Below are 19,010 nucleotides of genomic sequence, written 5' to 3'. Positions count from 1 at the left end.
TCCAGTCCAGGCCTCTCGTTTATCACACCAAAGGAAGGAGAAAGCAAGAGGCAATGAGACAATCAAACCTCAATGATTTTATGGGCAGCCTCCGGCTCCAGGGCTTGGTGTGTTCTGGGGCTGAGAAGTCTCAGCACAGGCTTAACCCACAGTTCTAGCCACAAATGAATTGCTGGATGAACTGTTCCAGCTTCTCCTGATTGTCCTGTCTGGCAAATGTAGGAGATAGGTGGAGGAGCATGGGGCCTGCAGGGCTGGGCTTCTGCTGCAGCACCTGTGCCATGAAGAAGGACTGTGAGCACTCACCAGGGGGAAACCTGCAGTGAGACCTCTGGCCCCTTAGGCCATAGGGTTTGAACACAATGCGGCCTCTTACACCTCCCAGGAGAATAAAGTGGTGGTTTGGGAGACCAAGGACAGGGAAACCATCCCATCTCCAACTCCTGTCACACCTGTTCTTGGGAGACACTGGGGAAGACCCAGGGTGGGCATAGACCCAGCTGAGCAGCTCTAGCAAGATGGAGGCAGGGGGCATAGGAGGAGGGTGAGAATGGCTCCGCTCACCCCCAAGTCTCTGAAGGTCCAGACAGCTTTGATGGCGAGACTTCGATCCGCACACTCTGGTGAAAGAAAGAAGTTGAGCTCTAGTGGGTACAGAGAGCTACTGGCATACGCGTCTCTTTTGTCAAAAGAAGGAACCACCCAGAGCAGGGCTCAGACTGCACCTAAAGGCCTTTCTACTCCAGCCCTCCTTCCTGGAGTGGGGCTGTCACTGCCCAGTAGAGGGCAGCAACCACTAGCAAGCCCCTGCCTCCTGGGTGCCGCCTGGCTGCTGGGGACTCACCGAAGAACCCGTCCTCCTGGGCAGTGGCCTGCAAGAACTGGAACAGCTGCTCCACGTAGCCCGACTCTGTGGGGCAGAGGACACTTAGGCCTGCTGGCACAGGCACAGCCTAAGCTCTCAGCCCCTCCCTAAGGATGGCCAGGAGAATTCGGGCCTCACCCGTGTCAGGCAGCTGGCCCTGGTGGAGAAAGGTGGCAGCCTGTGCGAAGGCCTTGAGCAGCGGGTTAAGCAGGCGGCACAGGAAGAGGAAGAAGTCAGGGCAGCGAGACTGCTGACTGAGCTGGAGGGGGACAGACCAGGTCAGGGCAGCTCCCACTGTCTCCCCTGCCTCCTTCCCCAGTGGCTTCTCCCAACGCACCCTGAAGTACCGGCCCTCAGCCTCCTCGAAGTCATCGCTGTCACTGTCACTATCAGTAAAGTCCCCACTCTGTTTCCACAGCAGCTTGGCCCTCAAACGCTGTCGCCCTGTGTCACAAGCCTGCCGGGAGCCTGGGGTCTGGGAGCCGGAGGAGCCATTGGTCTCTGTCAGGCTGGCCAAGATTCAGCCCTGAGCCCCCAGATCAGGTACATGGCAGACCAGGCACATGGAGGAAAACCAGTAAAAGCAGACCTAGGGACCTCAAGAGGCCTCTTGGGACCACACAAGACCTGCTGAGCCAACTTGCAGGGTGAGAGGAAATAGGCGCCCTGTGGCCTATTTCCACCCTCAAGGTCCACGGCCCTGTGGATAAGAAATGTGGGGGCAGGAGGAGTGCAGAGACCCTCAGCGGTACAATTGTGCAGCCCTGTCATGATAGCTACATGGGCCCAGGGCTGGGATGGTCCACCAAGTCCCAAGGCATAGAATGGCAGAGGCAGGGGCTCTGTCTTCAGCGGCCCTCCTACCTCCTCAGCAACCAGAAGCCCACATTGGATGAGACGGTCCAGTACCTCCTGACAGTAGCAGTAGGAAGACTGGCAAGGCTGGGGAGAAAGGTGTCCGTGTAGCTTCAGGAGAGCCAGGCAGGGCTTAAGGGCAGGGGAGGGGCAGGCACAGCCCCTCCTATAACTGAAGGGGTGCCAGGCCCAAGTGGGTCGGTGGGAGGCCTGACCTGCAGCAGCAGCATGTCCTGTGGCAGCAAATGCAGCAGCAGCAGGACCTGGCGGTACAGCTCGTTCTGGCTCAGCAGCTCAATGCCCTGCAGCTCCCAGGGCCCCTCTGGTGGCACCTTGCTTGCCAGCAGTGCCCGAACTGCACAGGCTAGAGAGGGGGCCAGGCATGAGGAGGAAGCCATCCCCTAATCTGACACCCTACCCATCCCTGAGCCCTCAGGACTCACCACCCAGGGCCTCGCTCAGGAAGGCAGGCAGCAGCTGGGTGCTCAGGCGTGCCAAGTGCATGAGGCCTGGGCCGGGCCGAGTGACCACCAGCAAGTCCCCCTGGTGGATGCGCAGTAGAGCCACGTGTGCCCGCAGCAGGCTCAGAGTGTGCCGCACCAGGCACCGCAGCTGACCTGAGAAGCCCACATCAAAGCCACGCAGCAGCGTTTCCTCTGTCAGCCAGGAGAACTCCCCCAGGAGCTGCGACAGGTACACACCCTGGTGGGCAGCACCAGGGCTGAGCAGCAGGGTCACATCCCTTCCCCAGCCACCCCCCATCTTCCCGTCACACTGCCTACCTTCTGGTGCTTAAACAGCAGCAGCGTCGCCATAATGGCTGTGCTCATCACCGCAGAGCTTGCCACACTGGCTGTAGCCGGGATTGGGGGATGCTGGTCAGGGGCCTAGGTCCAGCAGCCGGTTCCATCACCCAATGTTTGGGCTAAGAACAGTCCTCCCCTGCCTCCCTGGCAGCAGCCTGCCTCCCCTACAACTCTACCCCAGGGAGTTGTGGCCACCCTCCCTGCCAGGTGCTTGGGGACCACCTTCCCAGTGGAGAACTGGCGTTTACCAAATGTATACGGAGACAGGCAGGGAGCCCAGGGACCTTCCCTGCCTTATAGGCCTACCCACCAACCCACAGTCTCTGCCACAGAGGGGCACCTAAGAAGACAGTAGTAATGACCATTTGTTAAGAGTCCCTCTGTGCCAGGCACTGTGTTAAGTCCCTCATGTGCATTGTTCCAGTCAGTCAGCCATTTACAGTGCAGATCAGAGAGGTGAAGCGGTGAACTTGAGACAGGGCCAGGGTGACCTTGGATCCAGGCACTCTGCACAGCCCATACTCTGCAGCTCAGGCAGCCGCCTGTGGGCGCTCACTAGGGGCTCCTCATTTCTCCCCGGTTGCCTCACTCCTCACATATCCCAGGTGGGCCACACGTGAGGGAGGGGCAGGTACAGAAACCCACTTGGAATGGAGGGCCCCTAAAACCTGCTAACCCAGAGAGAAGGAACAGCTCAGGACCCTCCCCAAATGCCCAGACCTAGTTCCCCTCACCATTCAGGATGTGACGGCTCAGCCTCCTGACCAGGAGCTGGTCTTCTTCCTTGAGGGCCAGAAGGGGCCCAGTTATTGGGGTCCACTCCTGCTCCTTCTCAGTGTCTGGGACGACAGTACTGGGAATAGAGACAGATCATAGGATGAGGGGAGCCAGCCTAAAGACAATCTTGGGGAAGCCCAGAGCTTTCTCAAAAACGGGTGTTTCCCCAGCCCAGCCCCAGGGCAGGGATGGCTCCCCAGCCCTTTCCAGCCCCTGCCATTTCCCACACTGAGATTAGAAGTAAGGAGGCGTGTCAGGCTGTTCTAGATGACCCAGAATATCTGATGAGAGGAGGCTGGAGCTGGTATGTGTTGAAGGACTGCTTGCTGGGCCCCTGAGATCCACGCCCTCCCCTGCCGCTATCCCTACCTTTGGCCCAGCACAATGGGCTGCAACAGCTGCTCCATGGTCTGCCTGCTGCCCCAGCAGCTTCTTGAATTGATGGTGTATTCCTGCCCAGAACAAGACTCTCAGGTGGCCTACCTGCCCACCAGGACACCTGCACACAGCCCACGGAGGTAGGTGAGACACTCCCTGCAGTGGCTCTGAGGGCCAAGCTGCCAGAAGCCCCACGACAGACCACAGATCCTCCCAATTTTGCCCAACAGACATCATACCTGCAGGGAGAAAGGCTGGGCCAGGTGCACACGGGCACAGACCCGGGGGCCACAGCACCAGCCTCGCAGGCTTCGTAGGACAGCCAGAGCTCCTGTCCACAGCCCCCGTGGGGCTGTGGCCTGCAGGAAGGAAGGGGCTAAGGGAGCTGGCTCACCTGGAGCAATGCTCTCTCCTCAACTTTATCTTGCAAACTGTTACATGACCATGACCTCTCCAAGCTCATGTTCGCATCCATGAAACGAGAAATCCCTCCCTAGTGGGGTCTTTGAGGATGAAATAGAGGATTTCTGTATCAGCCGGGCAGGCGCCACAGGATGATGACTGTAGGGGGAGAATTCCTTTGCACCTCCCTGACCCTAGCGCTGAGGGGCACTCAGCCATAGGACATAATACACTGTGCCTCCTCTCTGGAGTTGTGTCCACTTGGAGTCCCAAGTGACAGGAGGGTCTCACATGGTGTGTATCACATGCATCTGGAACCAGGTCATAGGTGATGGCCACCGGCACCAGCATAGCATCTTGGACAACACCCATCTGGACCGCCTGCACCACAAGTCCCAGCCAGGCCTGGCCCAGGGCTGACAGCCAAGGCCCCTGGGTCCCAGGGAGCTCTTCCAGGAAGATGAGCAGGGGCTGCCCACTGACCAGCAGCTGCTCCACAACCTGGAAGGGGTGGGGGGATGGTAGCAGAGGCAGGTGTCAAGGCCAGAGCAGCAACAGGCACTGATACCCTGGCCTGGGCCCCAAACAAAACCACTGGGGGCACTCACCGCTTGGACCACAGCCCTTGCAAGAATCCCTTCGGAGCTGTCCAGGGAGAGGTTGGCCTCTGGGGGCAGGAAAAGCGCCCCAAGCTTCCTCAGCAGAGCTCTGTGGGGCACAGGGCAGACAGAGCCTGATGAGAGAAGGGGCTCAGGAGATGGGACCAAGCAGGAGGCTAGAAAGAGCCTCAGTCCACCCAGGGCAGCCTGGGTCCTGCCAGAACATGCTGAAACCAGGTATGGCCCCAGAACCCATAGCTGACCATCTGAGCCCACAGGCTGAACTGGTAGAAGGTTGGGAACAAAGAGCCCAGGAAGAGGGCCTGGGGGTAGCTGCTGCCAGCACACCCCCATCCACATCCCCACATCCCCATGCATGTCTGGGGGCACAAAGCTTTTACCTGAGGATGGGGGAGCAGGCACATGGGTCCCAAGCCACACGGACCACGCCCAAGCCCTGGGAAAGCAGGACAAAGGGCAGCAGGAGCCCATCCAGGAGTGACTTGTGGGTAGAAAGGAGGACGAGCGGCGAGCCCTGCTTGGGGAGAGCCAGAGGGAAGTGCCAACCCGCCTGCACCCTGATGATGCAGGGAGCTGAAACCAGCCACAGAGTGACAAAGGGTTCAGCTGGGTAGTTCTTCCTTGGAGCCCATTTCCCAAAAGGAGAGGAGCTCTGTCGACAACTTTTAAGGTAACGCACTGATGTAATGATTGTTAAGACCGTGACGAAAAGACATTAGAGGAAGCCCCCTGGGAGCAGAGCTTGAGACATGAAGAGATGGCCATCAAAGAGCAATGGCGTTTTCCCACCAGGCAGTGAGGCTAGTCCTGACTAAGGGCTTGGCCTAGCTCTGCTCCTGCCATCCCATCCCATCCCATCCCATCGTGAGGAGGGCTTACCGTCTGGGCGGCCTTCTGGACCATCTTCATGTGGCCCTTGTGGAGCTGCACGTTCAGGAAGAGGCAGTTCAGGAACCGCAGAACCACCCAGCTGAACAGCCTGGAGAGCAGCGAGGCCCCGTCTGAGGTGTGGCAGGCACTGCCCATGACACAGGGCCCCTCAGCATCTCCGTGGGCCTCCAATACTGTCCCCACTTTACAGAAGAGGAAAGTGAGGCTCAGAGAGATTACAGAAACTGCTGAGTAGTAGAGAAAGCTAAGAGGTACTGGACTGGCAGGTGGGCCTGACACCACAGCCCATGCCTGTGAGATGCTGACACCCCCCCCAGGAAGACCTCATGGTGCAGCTGCTTCACATCAGCTTCGGAGCATCTCCCTGCCCCCGTTTACCCCAAAGGACATTAGAGGACTAAGACTCACTCCAGGCATAGCCTGGCCAGCTCTTTGCAAACTGCTGGGAAAGGTGAAATAAAAAGGGAGGCGTTTGTGATATGAGAAGGAAAAGGGATAGTTGAAGGGGACTGGCTTAAAATGAGGGCGGGAGCATAGGTGCAGCTAGCCTGAAGATGTGGTGGACAAGCATCATGTCCTCATCTGGTGGCACAAGATGGAGCATCAACTGACAGCGGGTCAGGATGAGAAAGACAGTCTGGATCGGAGCCTGTGCCCTTGCAGAACTGCACTCAGAAGGAAGCAAAGCCACACAGTGTGTTCTTCTCTACCAGTGTTTGGCTGCTCAGTACAGAGAAGGCAGGTACCTGGGTTCAAAGGTACCTGTGATTGTGCCCAGTGACTCCTTCACAGGGGCGCTATCATCATGAGGAGCCCTGGAATTGAAGCTGCACCAGGAGTAGCTGATAGTATAAAGGTGGCCAGGTCAGGGGACTGGACGTCTCAACAAAGTCAAAAGGATTTTCATGTGGAGGCTGGTCACAGTCACCAACCTCCTCTACTCTCAATCCTTCCCAGTTAACTTTTCAGTTCTGTCAGGACAGCTGAGTCTGACACACACTTCCCTGCACCCTTTTTCCCTCCGTAACTCACTCATCCTCTGGCTTAACTTTAACCATCATCGTGTGCTAAAGCTTTGCAAATGTACATCCCTGGTCTCAGCCTTCTTCTGAGTTCCAGACTCACATAAACAAATGCCTCCACCAGCATGTCAGGTGTCTGAAACTCTGTATCCAAACATCCTTGTGGGCCAAACACACTCCTCCCAAACCCGCACCCTCCATCCACACCACCAGGTGCTTGACCAGAAAATGGCTCTCCCATGAGTTCTCCCCTTTCCCTCACTGTCCCACCCTGACCTCCAATCCATCAGTGAGTCCTGTGTATCTGGTCCCTTCTACCTCTGATTTCATCTTCAACAGCTCACTGCCAGCTTCCAGCTACCACAGCTTCATGAGCAATCCCGGCCCTTTTCTGTGGCCATAGCTCATGCTCTTCGCTCTAGTGGGACGGTTGGTCCCATCCTTGCACCCCTTCCTCCAAGGCTGGCTCCCTTTCCCCCTGTCATGTCTGGCTTTCAGGGCTCTTACTGCCCTCCAGGTTCTCTGAGTCCCAGCACTTATCCTGTTCTTGCAGCCATATGTATCTCTGTTCGCTTTGACATGTGTACCCCTTCATTCCCCCGGAACAACACTGTATCTAAAAAGAGCCCAGACTGTGCAAATGAATGTGAGAGGGAGCAGGTGATGACAGCAGGATGAATTCGGGAGGGAGCATGGGGACCTATAAGATGGGGGAACCACTGCCTGTCTCCCTCTCTCCACAGGAACCTGACCTGGGAAGAGGTGAAAAGCTGGAGGTGGGTACTGGAATCTGGGCCACAACCAGAGGCTCCTGGGTGAACCCAAAATTCCCAACCCAGGACAGTCAACACCCAGGCCAGCAGTGGTGAGACACTGGGCTGGAAGCTGGGGGCTGGCTCAGATCAAAGCCCCATCCCATATCCAACTGGTCCCACCATGGAGCCAGATGTCCTCAAAAGGCCAGTGTCCAGATCGGGGGCTCCCTCAGGCCCTCTGGTCAACACCATCTGGCTCCCCAGTCAGGGAGTCCAGTCCTTCCCCAAGCCCAGTCAGCACTCACTCTCCAAAAGGGCAGAGGCCTAGCCTAGGGACTGAATGTCCCTCAGCACAGTTACCTGAGCAGGAAGGGGCGGGGCGGGGCCTGGATGTGGCCCAGGATGCGCTGTGCCTCCTTCTTCACTGAGCTGGGCGCCTGGCCTTCCCCGGCTCCCCCTGGAGCCCTCCCTGAGACGACATCCTGTACCCTATGGTGTGAAGGGAGTGGTGTCAGGCTGGGGCATGGCTACGGTCCCTCAGGTCACTTCCCTCAGCCCAGGGCATAGCTTCAGACCTAGGCAAAGCTAACACTCTCGAAGCCAGCCCTCCCAACCACCCCTGCCTAGAGGTGTCATCCCTTCAAGGATCCCAGGAGTGGCAGCCCAACCCCAGTCCCTGCTCCTCACCCAGTGCTTTCCATGACTTTCTGTGAGGCATCCCAGCAGGGGGGTATGTGCTGCTCCAGGGACCACAAGAAATAGCAGAGCCTCCGAACCAGCCAGCCCCGAAACCTGAACACAGCCCCGGAAGCAAGGGGAAGATCTTTCAGAGAGCTTACCTCCCACTAAGGCCCAGAGGGTAGTGCATCAGGGAGGAATCACACCCAGTCCCATGGCCAGGGAACACCTGAGTTTGGCTTATCACAGAGCAGGATGAGGAAGCACCTGCCCATCTGTGCCCCATTCCCACCCACTCCCCACTGAGTGGGGTACAGGTTCAGGGCCTGACACATAGTGGGCAGCCCATAAATACTAACAGAAGGAAGCACAGGTGTTTCCGCAGTTCCCTGCCTTTCCTGCCTGTGGGTATGGAGCAAAGGGTAGGGGCCCTTCTTTCCCATTGGATGGAGAAAATGACACCACAAGCAGGGGCCTAGCAGTGCCACACCTCAGGGCCCTGCCACCCCTGGCTTTGCCTACCTGGTGCTCTCCTCCTTTACCAGGATCACATTGCAGAAGCCCAGGTCCATCATGCTTCTGTGGAAGAGGGACTCCTGCCAAGAGGGCACGGATGGCATGTCTTTGGGGGCCTTGCGAACGGCAGAGGAAAGCCCCTGCTCTGCCTTCTGCAGTCCCTGCCTGATGGACGACCGCGTCTACCAGGAAACAGGACTGCACACAGCATTTCCCAAAAGACCCTGACGCTCGCTCAGGAAAAAGGGTTCTGCGGTCAAAGCGGAAGGGCTGCCTTCTCTACAGCACCGCCCCCCTGCAGAGTGGCATATTCAAGCCTCTGAGAAGGTCTCTCGTCTACCGCAGAGAACATTCACGTAGCCTGGATCTCCACCAGAACTGTGGGTTCCATAAGCACCAGCACACGAGGCATGGACCCACACAGTAGGACTTCAAGCCTGTGCTGAGTGCTGGGTGACTCTAAGTGGGCAGGTCCCCCAAATTGAACAACGGGACTGTGCAGGCATGGTCAGATCCTAGCTCTCTGACCACACCCTATCCTCTCAGGTGCCTCGGCACTTCCCCACCCAACTCTCCCAGGGCCGCGAGCCAGCCCCAGGCCAACCACACAACCAGTACCAGTGCTTCCATTCCCCTCTAAGACAAGAACAAAGGCATGGGCAGGGAGGGCCAAACCTGGAAGGGCATAAGGGAACCACAACCAAGCTACCTCAAGCTCCCCAGGCTGAGGCCCAGCCCTACACTACTCACCCAGCTCTTGGGGGTGCAGGTCTGGCAGCAGCGACCCACAAAGGGGCGATATTTCCCGAGGAATGGGGTGACAGCCTCCAGCTTCATCCCCAAGCCCGAGGTCCACGGGCTAGTCTGGAAAGTGGCCACAGGGAGGGGTGAAAAGACTCAAAGTCCTTGGCAGAAGGAGGGAGGCTCTAAGTGAGGTGTACAGGAGGGGAGGGGAGAGGGCAGAAGGTGTTCTGGGAATGGAAGGGGCCATACTACCTCCTGGCCATTCTGGCTACTGCTCTGCTGAGCTCGGAGTCTGGTTCCCAACATGGTGTCCATGGGGGGTTGGGAGGGCTGTAAGATCTGAGAACCAGCCACTTCTGCCTCTCTTCCTCTCACCACAGCAAACTGACCTGGGGAGAGATGGAAGGACAGAGGGGGTACTGGAGTCTGAGCCACAACCTGGAAGTCCTGATGTGACCACCAAATTCCCATCCCTGGGATAGAGAGACGACACCCAGGCCAGCAGTGGTGAGAAACTAGGCTGGAAGCTGACTTAGACCAAAGCCATGCCCTTTACTCCACTGGACCCACCACGGAGCCAGCTGTCCTCCAAACGTCTCAGAGTCCAGATCGGGGGCAACCTGAGGGTCAACATAACAGAGGCCAGTTGTCTTACATCAGCACCCACCCTGCATATCCCAGCACCGATGAGGGCTGCATGGAGAGTCAGACCCTTCTGTGCAGAGGGAAAGAACAAGGCTGGGTTGGCAGGAGGGAGTTACGAGTCGGCCAAAGAGGAGCAGGACCATGGCGGCAAGGCCACCGGGTCCTGCTCAGCTGCTCTTCTCCTCCACACCAGAAGATGGCGCTTCACCTACTCAACCATCACCCGAATGTGGACCAGGTACTAGGTGGGGATAGCTGGGGAGTCAGAACACGGAGAAATACCACACAGATCTGTCTCCAAGGAATGCTCTTCTTACTGGAAACAAGACAGATTTTTCTGAAATCCATCCTCCCATATAGCCCTCTAAGTAGACGATCCACTGGGTTGCTCCTCAGCCGCTCCTTCCCATAATACTCCCCTGAACTAACAAATGCCTATTCCATAAAGCAGCACGGAATCCCTCCTGGCCCCGAAATGAGGCCCTAAAAACCCCTCTACCGTGTCCCTGATGGGTAGGCCGGGCCAGTTACTCATGTTATCCCTGCCCCACCACACGCTGCACATGCCCATGCAGATGTGCCTTCACCCTTCCCACCAAATTCTGTCCATGGCTCTAAGTCCACGATGCTTCCGGATCGCCCTTTAGGACAGGGGTGGGGAATGTCCGGCCCGTGAAATCGTGTGGTCTGGCCTTGCCAAGGCATTAGGGGTGAGTTAATGACATGTTTGACCAACTACAGCGGGCTAACTTTTAAGATGATAATTTTGTATGGCCCACGAATGATGTTATAAATATCCAAGTGGCCCTTGGCAGAAAAAAGGTTCCCCACCCCTGCTCTAGGGTTTTCCTCTCCTCCGTGCTGGGCTGGGCGCCTCCTCCAGAGCTGAGTTTCACTTCCTCTCATGGTCTGCCAGTGTCCTGTGGCCAGGGCGGCAGCTGCCTCATCTCTGCCTAGCAGTCTGCCCTGCACAGGCGAGGGACCCAGGAAGTGTGCAATGACTGGCCATACTTTCCTCTGGGTCCCCCCGCCCCCCATTAGCACTATTTAAAACCAGGAAGCCAAGTGGTACCAGGGTCACGATTCCTGCAGTGCAGGAGCTCGGGCAGACTCATCCCAAATGCACCTCCTACTTTGAAAATGTTCTCACAGCCCCACGCACAGACACTTGGCACAGGGAGCACCCAAGCCAGGACTGCAATCTGGGGAACTCTGCTTGCTTTGCAAGGAGGGTGCCTTCCCCCAGCCCCAGGCCACCTCACTCAGAATCTAAACCCACTAGATCCGCGCTCACCCTGAAGGGGCCAGAAAGAAGAAAAGTCAGGGCCAGGGTAACTCCCACTTGCCAACGGCGGCACCTACTTGGCACACACAATCCAGAGGTCGGTTCTGGGAGATACCCTCCCATCTGGCACCTGAGCCCCCCAAGGGGGGGGGTGGTCTGTGTCCGTCTGCAGCTCCTACTTGGACTCCCCTCCCCAGGCGGCAAGCTGCCATCCCGAGGGCCAAATGCAGTCCACACACCTCCCTGCCGCCACACAATATTCTGAAACATGATGATGAAACTAGAGCTTGTGAGGTTAAAACGCATGGTTTCCGGCTGCTGCGGTGAAGAAAACAGCCCCGAGCCCTGGCCTGGCCTCTGTGGGAGGCAGCGCACAGGCCTCCGGCCAGCGGCAACAGGACCGGCCACCACACCTAAGTGTGAAGCCTTCCATCAGAGGGCGACATCCCGCTCTGTCCCCTACAAAGAAGCACGGCCTGAACGGACCTCTTCACCCTTAGGCCCCAGCCCTGGCCCTCAGAACCTGGCCCTCGCCAGGCGCACCGCGTGCTCCCTGCTCGGCCTGAGGCTGAGGAGAGGGCGCGAGCGGCTCTCTCGCTCTCTCTCTCTCTCTCTCTCACACACACACACACACACACACACACACCTGTCTAGGGTGACCGTAGGCCAGGCCCAGCGCAACGGTGTCGCCCGTGTGGCCCTCACACCATGGCGGCGGGAAGCACTCGCGGCTCAGCAGGCCCACAGGGCCACCGCTCCTCCCCCTGCCCCTCCCCCCGCCCCCCAAGGGCGCCCAGGTGGCTCCTGAAGCGGACAGGGCCCACGGACGATCCAAGGCCCGGTCCGACCCGGCCCAGCAGCCAATCCAAGGGTCTTACCTCACACCGGCGACCAACTCCCGCCAAAGCCTCGGCCTCACAGAAAGCGGAGGTCGTGGACTGGAGGCTCTGCGCGCCTTCTGGGAGGCAGCTCTGAGAGCCAATGGGAAGGCGCGCTGGGCCCGACGTCCCGCCCCCTCAGCGTGCTGCTTGGCCACGTGACCCGCGCCCAGGGCGGGAGGGGCGGGGCTGACTGTGCCCCTGGCCTGTCACTGAGCACCTGCCTACGTGCTGGGCCCCGGAGACATCCGCGGGGCCCGGAGACATCCTCGAGGCCCCGGCTCCCCACGCTGAGCCCCGGAGACATCAGCGAGCCCCCGGGTCCCCGCGCTGGGCCCCGGAGACATCCTCGAGGCCCCGGGTCCCCGCGCTGAGCCCCGGAGACATCAGCGAGCCCCCGGGTCCCCGCGCTGGGCCCCGGAGACATCCTCGAGGCCCCGGGTCCCCGCGCTGGGCCCCGGAGACATCAGCGAGCCCCCGGGTCCCCGCGCTGGGCCCCGGAGACATCCTCGAGGCCCCGGGTCCCCACGCTGAGCCCCGGAGACATTAGCGAGCCCCCGGGTCCCCGCGCTGGGCCCCGGAGACATCCGCGAGGCCCCGGGACCCCACGCTGAGCCCCGGAGACATCCTCGAGGCCCCGGGTCCCCACGCTGAGCCCAGGAGACATCAGCGAGCCCCCGGGTCCCCACGCTGAGCCCCGGAGACATCAGCGAGCCCCCGGGACCCCACGCTGAGCCCCGGAGACATCCTCGAGGCCCCGGGTCCCCACGCTGGGCCCGGAGACATCCGCGAGGCCCTGGGTCCCCCAGGGTGGATGAGGACAGCCAGGTTCTAACGAAAGAGTTTCCAGGTACACACGCCGCCAAGCTGGAGTTTAGGTTCTAGCAAAATTCCGAGTTGGGGACACTTAGAAAAGACAGAAAGTCACCAGAAACAAGTTTTGGGTTGTGAAAACACAAATCAAGCCGAGCCAGTGTCATTTCCTTTGTTGGTTAGAACTCCAGATCAGAGTCAGGGACAAGCTGCAGTCACGAGCTGCCCGGGTTGCAGCTGGTCCTATGACCAGGGTGTCTTTATTCCGGTGGTCATTTGATTAATACCTGACTCCTGCCTCAGCCTGAAGCTCGGGTGAGCGAGCGCGCGATCTTCCCGCCGTTCCCAGCACCCGCAGGGGACCAGCAAGCCCTGCGGACTAGGAGAGGGGGTGACTGTGATCTGTTCCCACCCAGCACCTATGTAATGCGCGCACTTCAGATGCCAGAGAACCCCATGAACAAAGCCACAGCGGAGCCTGGCTGGGCCTGAGAGTCCAAGGCGGGTTCGCGTTCCTCCCTCTTCTCTAACACACCACCCTGATGGGACTGCCTCCACCCTTCCTCTCCAGGGTGTAGCCATATTTCCCTTTTTTTGTTCCACTTTGTGTCTATCTACCCAGGCTGTATATCCATATCCACCCACGTTTGCAATGTCCTTTTAGCACTTGCAGTATCCATTTTTCCCTCCTCTTGTCTTTCTTTGTATCAGAACACACTGCCCACAACTAAACCCCGGGGTTCTGAAGCTCCAAAACAAAAACACCTTTATTTTGAAGTCGTAAGTTGCCTCCTAAGAGTACAGACTTGAATTTACCCAATACCTCTTTGCTCTAGGAACTCCATGTATAGAGGCAGTGGGGTTTTGCAGTGGTCAGTAGGGAGATTTGATGCTGAGAAGTCATCTGAAGACAGATGCTTCAGACATGGCAGTTGGACAGACTGGGGTGGCAGAGACCCGCCTGTCATCTAGTAGCGTTCTGCCTCTGTTATGTTGCTTCTTTGGAAGAAATGTGAGTAATTTTTGTTTGCTGCAATTAGACATTTCCAAAGAAGCATCACCTTTCAGACCTGGATCTGCTATCAAGGAGAGGAGGCCTAATATATGATGTCAATTCTCCCTAAATTTATCCATAACTTCACTGTAATCCTAATAAAAGTTCCAGCTACATGAACTTATTTTGAAATGTGTGAGGAGGGAGAAAGGCCTACAGGAAACTCCCCCTCCCACCCAGAGATTCAGACATACAATGACATTGTTTTAAAATCCCCAGTATGGTGTTAGTGGAAGAATGGACAACCCACTGGGTCAGTATGGAGAGTTCAGAGATGGATCCTGGCTATAGGGGAGTTTAGGTACAATAAAAAAATACATCACAAATCAGTGGGGAAAGAGTTGTTCTTACTGGGGAAACTCTGGCTTTATAGAAAAAAGCCACAATGTAATCCCATACAAGATGGGTGCTGAGAAGGTGGATTAAAAGGTCAAGGTGGCCCTGGCTCGTGTGGCTCAGTGGTAGAGCGTCGGCCTACGGGCCAAAGGGTTGTGAGTGGGTTCGATTCCCGGTCAAGGGCATGTACCTGGGAATGATCCTGGCTCGGGTCCGGGCACGTGAAGGAGACAACCAATCAATGTGTCTCACCTCAATGTTTCTCTTTCTCCCGTTCCCTCCCTCCCACTCTCTCTAAAACTCAATGGAAAAAAATATCCTCAGGTGAGGATTAATAATAGAAAAAAAGTCAGTCTGAATGGTTAAATTATAACATTGGTAGAAAATAACATGGAGGGGATCATCTTTGAGACCTAGAGGGAGGAAAAGATTTCTTAGACAAACTATCAAAGCACAATTCATCATGCAAAAAAAAAAAAAAAAAAAAATGGCGGGGGTGGGGGCCCGCTTTATTATGTCAACATAAAAGCTATTTGTTCCAAATGACACATCACAAAATGAAGGAAGATATATGCATAGTCTAAAATTTACAAGATTAGTAGAGCCTCAATATACAAGGAACTCCTGCAAATTAACCAGAAAAATAAATGGATAAAGGTTATGAGCAGGCAATTTTTGCAAGAAATACATGAGAAGATGGGCAAAATCATTAGTAGAGAAATGCAGATTATAATAAAATACTTGAACAGACTTTTCTCCAAAGAAGACATACAGATGGCCAATAAGCACATGAAAAAGTGCTCAACATCACTACTAAGTAAGGAAATGAAAAAAACCACAGTGAGGTGCCAACTCACACCCATTAGGATGGCTATTGTAAAAACAACAACAACAACAGAAAATAATGTGTTGGTTGAGGATTGGAGAAACTGGAACCCTTGTGCACTGTTGGGAATGTAAAATGGTGCAGCCACTAGAAAAACTATATATCAGTTCCTCAAAAATCTAATAGAATTATCACCTGGCTCAGGAATTCCTCTTTTGGGTATATACCCCCAAAGAATTGAAAGCAGGATCTCAAACATATATTTGTACTCCCATGTTCATAGCAGCACTATTCACAACAGCCAAAAAATGGATGAAACCCAAGTGTCCACTGACTGATGAATGGTATACAAAATGCAGTAGATCCATACAATGAAATATTATTCAGCCTTAAAAAGGAAGGACATTTTGACACATGCTATAACATTGATGAGCCTTGAGGACATTATGCTAAATGAAATAAACCAGTCACAGAAACACAAATACTATGAGACATAAAATAATCCAATTCATAAAATAAAATTAAAAAGTAGAACGGTGGTTACCAGGGATGAAGGGAGGGAGAAATGGGAAGTTAGTGTTTAGTGGGTACAAAGTTTCAGTTGTGCAAGATGAAGAAGTCCTGGAGATGGATGGTGGTTGTGGCTGCACAGCAGTGTGAATGTACGTACTATCACTGAACTGTACACTTAAAAGTGGTTAAGATGGTAAGTTTTATGTTATGTATGTTTTGCCACAATTTAAAAAACAAGATCTCACATTACACCTATGTGATAGGCAGAATTCTAAGATGAGCCCCAGTGCCCATGCCCTTATATAATTATCTCCCTTGAGTATGCAGGACCTGTAATTTGCTTCTAATCAATAGAATTTAACAAAAGTTATGGGGCACCACCTCTGATTAGGTTACAATTTATGGAAAAGGTGATAGGAATTTTCTGATGTAATTAAAACCCTTAATGATTGACCTTAAGTTAATCAAAGAGGAGATGAACCTAGGTGGGCCGCACCTAATCAGGTGAGCCCCTTAAAAAAGGATGTAGAGGTCAGAGACTCTCCTGCTGACCTGGAAGAAGCAAGTCACCTTGAATTTTACAGTCACGGGGAGACAAATTCTGCCAAAAACCGGAGGCAGCCTGGAAGTGGCTCTTTCTCTAATCCAGCCTCTGATAACAAGGCAGGCTGGCTGATGCCAGCTACGCTGTGCCAATTCCTGGTCCCCCCCCCCCAAAAAAAGGAGATAAAAACTGGGTGTTATTTTAAGCTACTCGGTTTGTGGTAACTTGTTACCCAGCAGTAGAGAACTAATGCAATCTGTGAAGCAGGCCAAACTTAGCTGGATAGAGACAAGTGTTGGTGTTGGGTGGACATGTGGGGATGCTGGTGACAGCGCTGCTTATGCTAAGGTAGAGCAGTGAGGTCACGGTGCGGGTAGTTAGTCTATAGTACTCATCCGCCACACCCTGCAATTCCATATCCAGGTAGAGACGCAAACAGAATTGACACAGTTGCATGGGACATGCATTTCACAATGATCACTGCAGAGTTCTTTATGGTGGTGAGGGGGGCAGAGGCTGTTGGAAGCAACCTAGGGGTCCATCTCAGGGCTATTGGGAAGAAGAATGAGAATGGTTCACAGCACGGAGAATGCCGTAGCAGCTAGGAGAGCAACAGGGATGGGCCTTAAAACGATGTTGAGTTAAAAAAAAAAAAAAAAAAGTAAGACACAACATGAGAACCAAAATACTACCATTTGCAGAAACAAAAACCACCTAAAGATAATACTCATTTTGCAGGAGCACATACAAGGGGGGGAAAGACTTGTTAGCACATTGCCTATGCAGAGGAAGGGATGGGAGAGAGTCCAGAAATGAAAGAATAAAAACACAAGGGAGGAGTCTTCTATGGACCAAAGGCAATGTGCAGAGTTTAAGGCGACTGAAGAAGAAAATAAACCCACCCGAGGTCCAGGGGAAGCTGAGGCGCAGCACTGTCCACTCCTCCAGAGGGAATAGCTCTGTTGGGCAGGTAGAGAAGGAAACCAGGAAAGCCGCTGAGGTGGGAGCAGCAAAGGACAGACTGAGTCTGCCTGATGGTGTCACACCTTTATATTAGTAATGACTTTCAACGTGAGTGACAGCCCAGCTCAAACTGTTTTGTTTTGTTTTTAAGAGTTTTTATTGATTTTTAGAGCAAGATAGATAGACAGAGAGAGAGAGAGAGAAACATCCATATGGGAGCAACACATTGATTGGCTGCCTCCAGCATGCCCCCCGCCAGGGATCAAGCCCACAACCCAGGCATGTACCAGGAATTGAACCAGCAACTCTTCAGTGCACAGGATGACGCCCAACCGAGCCACACCAGCCAGGGCGTGTTGTGGTTTTATTTAAAAAACAACAGCCCTGGCCGGTTTGCCTCAGTGGATAGAGCATCGGCCAGTGGACGGAAGGGTCCCAGGTTTGATTTTGGTCAAGGGCACGTACCCTGGTTGCAGGCTTGATCTCCAGTGGGGGGCATGCAAGAGGCAGCCAATCAGTGATTCTTTCTCATCATTGATGTTTCAATCTCTCTCTTCCTCTCCCTCTCTGAAATCAATAAAAATATATTTAAAACAACAACAAACACTAAGACACTTATTTATTCAAGTGATTGAGAAGTACAGAATTATAGGTAGATTCTGGTGCTTAAATAATGATGCCCCCTGATGCCTTTCTGATTTGCTTTCTTCTGGGTTGGTTTCATTCTTAGGCTGACCACACGGGGGACAGACATGGTCGAAGCAATGCCACCTGTGTGGGGTGCCTTTCCAAAGGTTCCCCCAAAGGCCTCAGGGCTGACTCTCTTTGGCCCGTGAAAAGTCGCAGGCCCATGCCTGAACCAACCCTTATGACTGATGACCACACCGGCGTGGCACAGCCACCTGGGACAGGAAGGGAATTCTGGCACAGGGAATGGCATGAGCAAAGGCCCAGCACCATGAAGCTGGAACAGCAGCACAGCGGGCTGCCCGGAGCAGGCATAGCAGTTCAGGGTCAGCAGGAACCATCAGCACCCCCAATCAGGGGACAGCATGATGGGATCTGCAATTTGCGGGCTTCACTCGACAGCTAATGGTGGGTGGCCTGGTGGGAGTGGTGGCATTCAGGCCCTCTAGCATTTCTTCCCAGGTCCTTCTCCCTGTAAAAGAGCCCCTTTCCCTGAGAGCAAAGAGGCTAGCCTGCTCAGAATGTTTTCAACGCAAACATCTGGGGGTGGGCCCTCCAGGTGTCCTGGGTCATTGCAAGAAAGAGCTCTTGTGGAAGCAAATCTATAAACTCAGTTGCCAGGAAAGTACTTAACTGGCCTCTATTCATCCTGCACCAGGCGGCTTCAGAGAGAGAATGGTCATACCTCCTCGACAATAGCCTATTTGGGCCAGATCCAGGGTCTGGTTTCTCTGGCACCTAACCACCAGCCTTCCTGCCCCACCTGCCCACAGCAGCTGGTGGGTGGCTGCTGGCATTGTCTCTGGGACACAGGGGCCATGCTGGGCTGGGCAGGGCCACGGTTGGGGCCACATGGGGTTCCGACGGTCAGGAATGGCCTTTCTTTATGCGGCCCCCACAACACCTCCCACCCAAACCACTCCTCCCCGCTGCCTGGAGTTTTGAACACAGCTCTCGCCCTCTCTCTGGCTCTGCTGGGCAGCGTCCTTATGTAATGCGCAGCCAGCCCCCCAAGGCCCTGCCCCCAACCTGTGGGCAGAGAATGGGCAGTGCTGCTTTCCCCAGAGTGGAGCTGCTCGGTTCTGGACCGCACCTGCCCCGGGAGCAGGAAGTGGAGCAGAAGGGACAGTGAATTAGTTAGAGTGCTCTCAGCTGCA

At 55.2% G+C, this 19,010-nt stretch overlaps 1 protein-coding gene across 1 annotated transcript; it reads right to left on the bottom strand.

Moving 5' to 3' along the window:
* Positions 1–57: 57 nt before the first annotated feature.
* On the bottom strand, positions 58–12,544 carry LOC308526398 (glycerol-3-phosphate acyltransferase 2, mitochondrial-like; the record flags this gene model as incomplete). Its single annotated transcript, XM_081101520.1, has 22 exons — positions 58–274; positions 565–620; positions 845–910; positions 1,004–1,124; positions 1,203–1,340; positions 1,730–1,807; positions 1,936–2,084; positions 2,164–2,422; positions 2,503–2,573; positions 3,261–3,379; positions 3,673–3,755; positions 3,921–4,040; positions 4,375–4,584; positions 4,692–4,791; positions 5,084–5,217; positions 5,583–5,682; positions 7,732–7,860; positions 8,059–8,163; positions 8,572–8,747; positions 9,316–9,429; positions 9,562–9,698; positions 12,346–12,544. The coding sequence occupies 22 exons, from the start codon at positions 12,542–12,544 to the stop codon at positions 155–157; spliced, it is 2,784 nt and encodes a 927-aa protein (XP_080957646.1). The 3' UTR covers positions 58–154.
* Between the last annotated feature and the right edge of the window lie 6,466 nt (positions 12,545–19,010).

This window comes from Myotis nattereri (genome assembly GCF_964212035.1).
Source record: "Myotis nattereri genome assembly, chromosome: 10".
In the NCBI taxonomy this organism is placed as follows: domain Eukaryota; kingdom Metazoa; phylum Chordata; class Mammalia; order Chiroptera; family Vespertilionidae; genus Myotis; species Myotis nattereri.
This window is presented reverse-complemented; position numbering and strand designations above follow the sequence as displayed.